This window comes from Gasterosteus aculeatus, chromosome 7, assembly GCF_964276395.1.
Source record: "Gasterosteus aculeatus chromosome 7, fGasAcu3.hap1.1, whole genome shotgun sequence".
In the NCBI taxonomy this organism is placed as follows: Eukaryota; Metazoa; Chordata; class Actinopteri; order Perciformes; family Gasterosteidae; genus Gasterosteus; species Gasterosteus aculeatus.
In genome coordinates, this window is record NC_135694.1 from 23395657 (window position 1) to 23407759 (window position 12103).

At 41.9% G+C, this 12103-nt stretch overlaps 1 protein-coding gene across 1 annotated transcript; it reads right to left on the bottom strand.

Moving 5' to 3' along the window:
- Positions 1–5180: 5180 nt before the first annotated feature.
- On the bottom strand, positions 5181–9243 carry hmgb1a (high mobility group box 1a). The gene is made up of 5 exons (XM_040179981.2): positions 9092–9243; positions 6704–6866; positions 6326–6471; positions 6016–6190; positions 5181–5886 (listed from the first exon to the last, which is right to left on the bottom strand). The coding sequence occupies exons 2-5, from the start codon at positions 6848–6850 to the stop codon at positions 5734–5736; spliced, it is 621 nt and encodes a 206-aa protein (XP_040035915.1). The 5' UTR covers positions 6851–6866; positions 9092–9243; the 3' UTR covers positions 5181–5733.
- Positions 9244–12103: the final 2860 nt, after the last annotated feature.

Sequence of the window (12103 nt, forward strand, 5' to 3'; positions counted from 1 at the left end):
CCTCGCCGCCACGGCAACAGTGTTACCCGTCCCTCACCATGTATTCAATGTCCTTCTCATCAGCCACACAGTGCTCTTAAAGGTTTACGAGGCTGATGCTCTGGTCTGACAGTTTTTTTGCATAATGACAAATTAGTGTGAGGCAAATAAAAAGATACCATCTTTTTCCTCTACTTCCCCTCCCTTTATTTCAACCACAGTTTCCATTTTGAAACTCAGATTTAAATGTTGGTCTGAACTACACTCCTTCCATTGTGTGCTGACTGCATCCTTGTGGTTTTTGTGCGTCGATGACCAGCATTGTACAGCCTTTCATCTCAACAGGTCTCCGCTACCCGTTTTTTGGTTTGGATTTTATTCACATTCTGTTTCCCTTCTTCATTTTCTTTGCTGGTTCTTCTCTCAATATTAAGACAATACTGAGCAACCCCTATGATATTAACGTTTCGCCTCGATTTTTATTTGTGCATATTGAAGCAGCAGCGCGCAGACACACAAAACACAAACTGATGGAGAAACTCAGTGGAGAATGTGGAAGACCGAAGGTGTTGATTAGGGATCAATAAACGGAGGTTTAACACTGCTGCTGAGAACACATTTCTTATCCTCTCAATGTTTCCAGTCTGTTCTACAGCTGTCAGGCCTCATCACAGCAATGTGTATTATTTAGATGGCAGCTTTCTTGTCACTGTGAATCTTGGCATAAAGCTGAAAACCTACACAAATAACACCCAGTCAGTAAATATTATGATTTGTTTTCTCTTTTGACAGATTTGAAGCACAAGGATGCGTTTGATCCTGGAAGCAATGAATGTTTCATCAGATCTTCCATTGTGCCAACTTCTGCGGAATGTGATTATTTCCTCAGTGCATATCTAATATCACAATCTATCAATATACAACCAATTATATGCAACCGCGAGTGCAGCATGACAAATCTGATTTCACAAGAACTCCACATTTGAAAAGCCTTGAAACCTGAATGGTTGTGAAACCTCCACAACCATTCGTCGGCTTAAAAGCTCCATAACATGCCAACACATGCTTTCTTTCATATTCGGAGACATGCATAGAGGCACTTGAATCTTGACTCCCACTAAGAAACCTTTTCAAACTTTTTGGGGGGTCTATAATATGATTAGGCATGCTGAGTTGTTACACCTGTTGAAGGATGTGACAGTGAAAACAGAAGTGCTGCACACTGCGACGACATAATTGCTGCTGCTCAGTAAATATTTGTAATACATTATTCTAATATGGTGGTTGTAGAATTCGTAGAAAGGCTCCAACCATGATAAGCAGTCTGAAGGCAAACACATGGTGGCTTTGTCATTTGAAACAGCATCACCCAGTGGAGGAACAGGTTGTATTACAGTAAACGGCAAGGTGGAAACGGGGATAGAAAATATCTTTAAGACTCTGATTCAATCCAATCAACTCTATGAGAACAATTTAATGCTTAATGCAAATACACAATTAATAAATGTGTTTTTCTTTGAAATCAGTCCACAGACAGCGAGCACTTCCCGGGGAAGTCAGCCGTCACGTGATTGGTGCAGAGGGAGGCTGGTCCTCAGAAAATGCACCCGATTGGTCCCCCACTTCCAGAAGACAGAAAATATTTAAAAAGATTCTTTTATGATGAAGACATCAATTGCACACACACAAATACAAACAACAATAAAGAGTGTATGCACATTATATCAACTTAATTTCTTGGAGCCCAATCAAGCTTAATCCTAAAATTAACTCTAACCTTATTATTCTAGTTTACTCTAGAACTTAAAATATGCACACACCCTGGAGGTTAATTCCAGTTTACATCATGAAACAAGGCCAAGGTGTTGGTCCCAATAATGTGGCAAGAAGTAGATTCATATTACCACAGTAAAATGTGCCTGTGTGGACGTGTGTCTGCATGCATGTGCAGTGTGCTTTTGTGTTGTGCTTCCATTGAGTCACGTCCTGATGTGCTGTTTGGTCACATAAACACTTGGAACAAGTAAATATATAACGTCTACTTTTTCAATGAGTGGCTACACTGACACCATGTCAATGACAAGCTAAAACTATTTCAACAATTCATAAAAAAGACCATCATATTTCACATTTTTCGTCAGTTTGTGGGCATGATCTTCACTCAGTGATCAATTTCTAGATTGTTGTTTAACATTCCACTTACACACATTAACATTAAGAAAACACTGTAGAACCACAACTTCCCATAGAAAAGGGTAAAAGCTTAAAAACTCAGTGTCACAATTCCAATGGCAAGTCTCCTCTTTTATTCAGAAAAAGAGCTTTTCGTCAAAGCATTCTGCAGGAGTTTGAAATGCTCAGTTGACACGTCCTCGACAGACACGGGGGTTGTGACTTGCTTCTAGTGCCGTCTGCAGACTCCTGGCTGTGCAAAATGCCTGTTGAGAAAAGTGTTTTTTCCACAGTGGATTCCACAGTTTAAATACTTGAATAGATATCTGTCCTCCGGTGTGGTTTCTCAGGAGGTGACTGATCATCGCGGTGTCTTGATCTCGTCTCAGACGTCAGAGCTCCTCACTTAAAAACTGAGCCTTCAGGCTCTTAAGTGACAAATGTCTCAGCTAGTGAGTCAAACAAAGTTTTGTCTAGTGCACATTTCCTAACCCACACATGTGAGCAATGATATTCTGATGTGACATTTGCATCCGGTGTTCTGACTAGATAAAAAAACTAGATATATAAAAATATATAGCATTGTCCCTTATTATCCCTTTGGTAAAAGGTTCAACGTAACAGAATTGTTGGCGAACTACCTTAATAACTAATATACAGGAAGTCTTTCATACCTTATGAAGATCAGTTTTGGAGCTTGGTAAATTGGGGTTGAAATCTATTTGTCAACATCAATGATATACTGTATGTCAGAATAGAACTTTGCATTTTGTTATATTTGCAGATGACACCGATGTATTGTGTTCAGGGAAAACTTCAATACAACTAAAGGGAGTTAGATGAAAACAAATGGTTGGGAGTGATGACCGACTCATGAAGATAACAATGACATCTAGACACCAGAAAGCCTACAGAGCTTCCGATGTAAACTAAATAAAGACCCATCTACCAACTTTACCTGGACTGTTTGGCTCTTTATTGGCACTTTGCAGTTTGGCTTTCTTAAAGAAATTGTACTTTTCTTGATTATTGTTGTTCTGGGTCTCTACTCTCTTTGCTGAAAGAATTTATGAAAAGTTACTTTGGATAAAAGTGTCAGATAAATGACAAATGTAAATCACATACATCATCAAATCAAACCTTTCCAGAGAATAACACAATTTTGCATATATATATAATATTTGCTTTATTTTCATAAATGGGAATATACCTGTATGTATCAATTCTTTGTATTGTGAATAAATGACCAAGGAAACAATAATACATGTCTGAAGAACATTTCCTCAAGTACCCCACATGTGCATTTTTGACATAAATGTTTTTTGCTTATAATAAGAGTAATAATTGGTTATTTCTATTGTGGGGGAAAAGTCATTGCAAAATGTATTGGGAAAACAAACGACTCCTGTCTGGTGTCTCTTGCAACCACTAAGTGTCACCAGAGACCACTGGTTGACGCAGCGCGTGCAGCCCGGGCGCCAGGTGGCTGGGATTAACGGGCTTTGGAGGCCACAGTGGCGCTGTGTGGTTAACGCACCGTATGCGCACTTTTCGGCCTGCTCGGACACCCGATCAGCAGCTGAGAGCAGCCACAAAGCCGCTGCAACCGTTCTGGCATGGTCCCCCACCCCCCTTTTTATCGTCCCTGCATGATCCTCTGCTACATGAAATCAAGTGGGCCACATCAGTGGATTGTGGGTGTGAATTCATTCACCATTAGAACTGCTCTGCTCTGTAGAGGCTGTAAGGCAGGCCTCGCACGGTAGGGAGGGGGGGGGGGGGACAATAATCAGCAGTGGCAGCAGCTTGCAGTTGTCACATGTTTGGTAATCGTATACGTTCGGCCTCCAGTGAGTTGTTGCTGTTGTTCACATGTAGCCAGCAATTCTATGATATGACTCAGGGTTGGGGTGGGGTGTGGGGGCATATTCCACTATGGCTGTCACCACCTGTTGGATCCACATTTAACTGGGGGGGGGGGGAGGAAGCAACAACAAAAAGCAAGCAAGCATCATCAGCGAGTGCAGGGGAAAGATCAGGAATAGCGTGAGCTCGCTTCACCTTCCGCGCACCAGCTGGGCTTTTATCACAGCGGTGCAGAGGTCAGCTGCTGCCCGGCGTCCGCCTGTCCTCCAGTCTGCTCGGTAGCGAGACCACCGTCAGTAGGCCAAGGCCGACATCGGCGTTCCGCCCGGGCAGATTTCAGTACAGCACAGTGGACGACGCGGCGCCTTCAATTTACACCACGGATCCGAGACACGTCTGCACCGCTCAGCTCTCTTCTGTGCTCAGAGTGTTGGTAACCCCTGCCTGAATAAGCTCTCCCCCGTGGGGAGGGAGAGGGTGAGGTGGGGGGTGCGGCGTTGTTGCCACCACAATGCACAGTATGAGAGTGTGTGCCTTTTTGATTTTCATCTTCGGTGCTTTGTACACAACCATATTCTGATGGCGTTTTTTTTTTTTTTTTTTTCAAAGCACATAATCCTTCTTACATAAATGTCCCCCTCCTCCCTCCCTCCACCTCCCCAGAAAGGAGTACGTGACAGATGAAGCAGCTGTATCTAAATAAAACAGGAACAGCCAGTGATGCATGTAGACATGCACAGTAATCACGCTAGAACTTTCAGTGCACCTCCGCGAGGCCACGGAGCTGCCGCACTGCACTGCCGGCTCGTCTGCACGCGCTGCGTGAACTGTTGTGAAGAGGAATCACGCTTCCAGCGCAGATCATCAGTGGGAGGACGGTTTTCACTCTATTCAATTGTCTCCCAGCGTCATCAAGAATTGGCTTTGCCATTGCAGCGTTCACCACAAACGACCAGCTGGAAAACGATGCTTTCGCATCAGTTATCAGATGTAAGCAGACATTGGCAAAGTTCATATTTCAGTTTTTTCATAAAGCTGCCACTGAGCTCACCCCTGCTGTTACACATCAGGATTGTTTTTTGTTTTACAATGTGTATTCATATTTATTTAAAGTAGTCTGAGTGAAAAGCAGCAATACCTCATGACACCGCACACGATACAGATTTATTAAAAAAAAAAAAAAAAGTTTATTGACATCCGAAGCAATTTCAATTCCAACAACAAGCCGTTTTTTTTCTTATTCTTGCTATTACAGTGGTACATAAAGATCAGTAAAAGAACTGTGGTACGTTAATTTTGATAACATGTCATTGAAAACAAGAACACAGGAAGAAGGGGGGAACAAAAGAAACACTCAGATCTAAGTCAGAACGCTTTTTATGTGCTGTGCACCTCTAGCTCGCCTAAATACTGTAAGCCCACCCCCTTTGCACTGTACCAGGCAGGATGGTGGTCTAGTAACTATCACCGAGAAAAAAAAGGAAAGACAAAAAAGACTGGCAGAAAGATACAGACACGATAGTTGTGTAGTGTCAACTATACAAAAAGGAGAAAAAAACTGTACAGCATAAAAACAACTGATATACACAGCCTTTTTTGTTGTTTTTTTTCTACCCCTTGGATACTAACATATTTTCTTTCAGTAAGTGAACTGTGTACAAGGGGGTTAAATGCTTTATAAACAAGAAAATGACCACTACACATGTCACTCGCAATCTACTCGTCATCGTCATCGTCGAAGTCGTCGTCGTCGTCGTCATCGTCGTCGTCGTCGTTTTCCACCTTCTTCTCCACCTTGGGCTGGGCCTTCGCTGCTGACGGCGCCCCGGCGGCGGCCGGCATGGTCTTGGCGCGGTACGCCGCCACGTCCTGCGGGGGGGAGGACGGCAAGGTATTGAACTTCTGCCCAGCGGCCAATCAAAAAAGCTCCCGAGGGAGAGCAAAGCGAGGCGCGAATCGTCCTTTCGTGAGAAAACGTAGCAAAACCCGTGTCTTTACCTTCTCGTACTTCTCCTTCAGTTTAGACGCCTTCTTCTCAAAGGGCTGCTTGTCCTCCGAAGCGGTGCCGTTCCACATCTCACCCAGCTTTTTGGCGACATCACCGATGGTCAGACCAGGGGTCTCGCCTTTCACCTTGGAGCGATACTCGGCGCAAAAGATGAAGAAGGCAGATCTAGAAGAGGGGAAATGACATTTGTGAGAGTGGGCACGTCGTTTACACAGTTCATGTTGCGTCTTTGTAACATAAGTCACGATTCAGACAGTTTGGTTATAAAATCATTCCAAGTGTCTACTTGGGAGAACTTACGGGGGTCTCTTGGGAGCATTCGGGTCCTTGAACTTCTTCTTCTTGGTTCCCCGGGGGGGGATGTAGCTCATCATCTCTTTCTCATAGCGGGCCTTGTCCTGTCTGGCCAGGTCCTCAAATTTCCCCTTCTCCTTAAGAGACATCGTCTGAAAAAACAAACAAACCGGAATTCACTGATTATACCATCTGTGTCAACACCCTTTGTACACAAGCCTTTAGGGTATTTCTCTAGGGTGTCGTAAATATTATCCAACACCCTGAACCCAAATGATCTTGAAGTAGACTAATTATGAGTCACTTTAGTCCATTCTCAGGGACAACATTTGTAATTTAAGAACCTGACTAGTCTATTAGATCACCATCACCCATTGAGCCTACCTTCCATCGCTCGGAGCACTTCTTGGAGAACTCCGAAAAGTTAACAGAAGCTTCGGGGTGTTTCTTCTTGTGCTCCTCCCGACAGGTCTGGACAAAATATGCATAGGAGGACATCTTGCCCCTTGGCTTTCCTGGCTCTCTCACCATCTTGACGGTAGTATCTCTATTTATAGAATTAAAAAAATAAAGGAAACATTTAGATTACCTGTGAAAAGGCCTTTTATAAATATCCAATGTCATTAGGTTTACCACAGAAAGAAGATTAGGGAACAACTGCCTTAGATGTCGGGATATATTACCCAGCTTGTGTATCCATAAATCATTAAAAAACAAAAAATTCAAATATATGTATAAGGAAAATGTTGTTTTTAAGCGTATGCCATAAAATTATATATAAAAATAAATAGCAAGTTACCCGTGTTATACAGAAAGGACTATCTTTGATTTGTCCCCGTCAGACCACTAGGCTGCAGAAGGCGCTTCTTGAGTGACGCGTCCTCCGCGCTGTCAAACCGCACGAAGTTAAAGAGCCGATGAAAACACTCCGCCAACCCGGAAAACGCGACCAGAACGACTTTAAATGCATCGATAGAAATCTGAGCTGTTTGCAGAAAAACCGAAGTGTCGCTGGGGTTAAACAGGCTGAAACACATTGCGACAGATTAAAGATTAAAAAAAATAAAAAATAAAAATAATAATAATAAACACTTTAAAAAATATATTTTCGCGATCACCTTTTACACCAAACTGCAAAAGTTCCCCATGTGCGAATGCATAACACGACAAACCTCCGTGGGACCGCACTAGTTTCCCTAAATATATGTATGTATATATAAATATACCGTCAAATATAATCTGCAATAACAACAGACATTCTGGAAACTGTTTCCATTCATATTTGTGTTTTATGAAACAGTACAACTTTGACACAAAAAACACACAAAATTCACAAAAATGCGTATTTATTGGAAATACAATACTTTAAACTGCTAAAAAATGTCATTCTTCAATCTTCTCTTCAGTCTTCATCTCATCTTATTCTGGAAATAATTCTGTCATTTTGTCTAAAACTGCTAAAAATGTTCGCATATATTTCCCCCCCATCAAACGCTACTGTAACTCCCAGCTAAGCTGAAGTAGTAATGGCGCATAGGCTTTCGTTGTGAAAAAGGAGGTCAACAACGACGGCAATATTTCTTCTTCCATTTTGTGAGAATGCCTTCTTCATGAAAGAAAGTCCCCCTCAAATGTCTCCTCCCGCCCTCCGGTTCGCTTTGCAACGCGACAGATACGTCGGGAAAGCCGGCGATCTTGACAAAATATTTCCCCCGATTGATTCCTATTGCGCTGGCCGGTTTGTATAGCAATACATTGGGTGTGCTCTGTGTCTATGAGCGGTGCTGCGCTGCCGCTGCCTTGGTTTTCTATGAGCTCCTAATGGCCGCTCGTCTTCATCCACTAACATGGAGAATATGGCTCCTTCTCTTTGTGTCACTGCATGCGATAGAGGGCAGAGCGACCCCACTCCGCTTCGACCCCACGCCAGAACGCCTCGGAAGCCTCGGAAAAATCCCGCGGCGGTGCCGTTGGACAGACGGAAGCTGGAACTTTCTTTTGCCGTCGTTACATTTTATAGTTGCCGGTTTGTTTCGCGAGAAAACCCGGTTGGAAAAAGTTGAAGCGAACTGCGCCTCTCGTCGCTAGCTTTTCACCACTCGCCTCCGATGCGAATACAGTCAGCCATTACAGCAAAGCGCAGATCGTGAGGGAATTTTTTTCGCCGTCTTCCTCGACATAATTTTTGCAAACAGGCACATGGTTGCGTGTGTTTCCAGGCGTCCTTTCTTTTTATGATGTTTTTGTATTTTTTTTATGTTTGGTTAAAAATTAAAAAAAACCCGCAAGCTTCCCCAGTCTTCACATGACAGGCGTTCATCTTCGCAAAGCACTGCAACGGCTAGCGAGCGGAGGCTTCTACCATTGTCGTTCAGCCGTGTTGTCCGCTTGACATTTCTCAATATTTACGCGAAATCCACCGTTTGCTTTTATTCCACTTTATAAAAACGACACGGCAGTAATATACAGAATTATTTGTATTCAACGAAATTGAACATTTTTGTCGATTTTCGCTCAAGGTTAATATTATTTTCGTCCTTTTTTTCTATAGAGCGTCTGCTCCACACTCACAGGCAGGGTAACGTAACGCTACCTGCTTTGCGCCGGTTATTGTCATGTTGTTTTTTTTCACCTTTCACAGCGATAAAAATCATTTTCGAGATACGAGAGGCTTCTTATTCAATCATAGCAACCACGCGAGTACGATATTTCGACATGTTACCGTCATTATCATCATCACGAACACTTAATATTTCCGTGTGTGATACTTACCGACGGACTATGGCTGGATCTCAATGCTCTGCAATGGCTGTGAGTGAGGAAACACGGGCGATACGCAGTGTCTTCAGTCTCCAGCTCTCTAACATTACTCTCGGTGGAGCTCTCGCGCCATTGGCTATCGCCCGGCCCGGAGCTCCTCCCATTGGATGGAGGGTTTTCATTGTCCTAATAGAAGACGAGCACCCATTGGCTGCCTTTTGTGAAACGTCACCAATGTTTTCTGAAGCGCGTAGATACAAAAAATATTCGTGCCCCAGCATGCTGGAGCTGGTAGTAGTGTAGTGTGTTTGCCATAGTGTTGAATTCACTGCGTTGAGCCCGGCGTACAGTAGGCAAGTTAAACGGAGACAACGCGGAGCGCTTGTGATCAGGCAACGGGTCGGCTGTACGATGGTGTGCGCTCGTATTCGGGTGGACTGTCCGCGTCTTCATCAGCAAGCTCCATTGGACATTCTCCCCAACGCGCGTGTGCTTATTTGTAATTTATTACTTAAAAAAGGCATAATGTGTAAGTCGTGTTTTCGCGTTTTAAAGGTAATAGACACATTTGCTCATGCGGTAGGGCACATTTACACACTATATTGCACGTTTTAGAGGGTATAAGTTAGAATTAAAACACAGTGGCAATATGTTTAATAGTTTACCTTTTGATTGCACCCCGATTTGTATTTCACAAATGTGTCACAACGCTTATTTTAGCACATTGTGTTTTTTTTGTCTCTCTGACAGGTATACACAATTAGCTGGCGCCTCTCTATGCTAGTCAAGATGTTTGCATAAATGTCTGCAGTCCCTATTAGGCTAATATACAAATATATTAACAGGCATTGAATTGCACTGCGTTTTTTCACAGCGGCCTTATTTTTTTGGCTTCATTTGCAATAGCTGATTAAATATGAAAGTGTGCTGATCCACAATTCGAACATAATAATGGAGATCAAAAAGCCACCAAACTAATTTATTGTTAGAAAGAACATATTTGAAAATCATTTAGTTCTGCAGAATTTTTATTTTATTTTGTTAAGGTTAGGGTTAAATAAAGCTTTCTGGTATGTTTAGCATTACATTTAAATGTACTAATTGCATATCCAGTAGATATAACAGGTCTTGATGATCGCCTCATTAGGGCCTTTTGGCTCCTAGCCCATGATACATTGTTCTGTGCAGTTAAATGGGGAAAACTCTAAATTACCAAGTACTTACAAAGGAAAAAGATAAAAGGGATATTCTAATGTGATGCCATTGCACATAATAAAAACAGACCAGGGCTTTAAAAGCAGTTCAAAGATTTGTTTGAAATTGTGTTGCGTTGGACCATATTACTAAATGTAATTTTACCAAAGAACAATCTCAATCTTTCCTCTTAGATGGTTTATATGTGAGAGCTTTTCTATATCCTTACCCTATAAGGTTTCAGTTTTTACACCCTTTCCCTCTCTTATGTATCTGATATGAATTCAACAACACGCTGAAACCATCTAAACAATTCAGTCATGTCACTAATTGTTCATTTGCATGTTTGTCTGATCGATAACATATATTCTAATTTTACACAGTAACGCAATTTGATGTAGACTACACATGCTGCAAGCTTGCTTTAGCATCACTATTGGGCAAAAATTTGATTTTATTGAAAGCAATAGTCCCAGTAATGCGTTGTTGACATCTGACCCCTAAACATTGCCCTTGCTGTGATCTGGAGTTACTGAAGATAGGTGTTATAACCTAAGAATATGCATGTGCTTTTTTCAATTCATATTTTTGTTTAAACTTATAGAATACTGATGTTTAGGGAGAAATCACAGATAAACATCTTTGTCACACATAACTAGAGAATAAAAGGGCAATCCTTTTGACTCGCCATCTTCCCATGAGGATGAGTTCATATGTAAAAGGGCCTCTTTGTATATTACTTTTTCATTATACTCAAAGTGGATGTAATGTAAGTATCTGACATTAAAGCCTTGAAAGTCAGATAATTGTCTTAACTTGGTGGGGGTGGTGATGGAGTTCACGATTACAAAACATCGCCCTGATTTGCAAAAAATAATCACCTGCCTTCTGCTGGTAATAACTGCACATTTTTCTCAATGGATTCATTGTTTTACATGCCCTTGATATGGAAATAGTTATCTAACAAATATGCATCTGCTTAGTAGCTAATATAGAAACAAAGAAAGATGGCCGACGCAGAGTTTTATCCTTATCCTTGAATTAAGAATGGGAAGGGAAGGGTGAGCTGATTCCAAATGCCAATCACAACACAGACTCAAGCCACATGTCTGCCTGTGATGCTGCCTGGCTCTGTCGTTTTTTCATCGGGAGATGCCACAGCAGAGGAGCTATAGCCTGCTTGTGAGGCTGGAAGGCGGCCGGTTTATGCATTCTAATGAGAACTCACAGGGAAAGATATGCAAATTCATTTTGTCATCAAGAGGAAAATAGAGGACAGGAGAGCAGCAGATACAGGAGGGGCTTAAAGCAGGACTGCACATGAGAGAGGCGGGACCGGGTGGAGGGAGATGTTGATGCACGTCTGTGAATGTCTATGGGGGTTGGAGCAAGAGGTGTGAGAATTGGGCTGTGTTTCAGAACCAGAATGTGGGACATATGTAACCCCCACTAACCAACTCACCCTTTCTATCTCTCAAATGAATAAATCAGCCTGTTACTGTAAAGCCAGAAAATAGACTGGATGAAGGAGACATTTGTGCAGGTCATTCAAAATTGAAATATCTCGTGCTTATATCTAAAATATCCGAATTATGCCATTATCTAAATGATCTAATTAAATTACCATTACCCAGACTATTACTGCTGCTACAACTAAGAATAATAAAGCATTTTGAAAATTAGAATTATAATTTTTAGACAAGCATTTCATATGCCCCTCATAGAAATATGACATTAATGTTTGTATTTATTATCTTCTAAAGGCACATGCGTAAATATAATTACGTGGATCTACTTCTTTTATTACGTCCTTGTTCATGTACTCACACC

What these genes read in the sequence shown, in the direction of transcription:
- hmgb1a (XM_040179981.2), bottom strand. Translation starts at nt 6,850, where the DNA reads ATGGTGAGAGAGCCAGGAAAGCCAAGGGGCAAGATGTCCTCCTATGCA. An exon ending in AGTGCTCCGAGCGATGGAAG is followed by an intron (nt 6,472 to 6,703) that starts GTAGGCTCAATG and finishes TTGTTTTTTCAG; the next exon opens with ACGATGTCTCTTAAGGAGAA. An exon ending in AATGCTCCCAAGAGACCCCC is followed by an intron (nt 6,191 to 6,325) that starts GTAAGTTCTCCC and finishes CCCCTCTTCTAG; the next exon opens with ATCTGCCTTCTTCATCTTTT.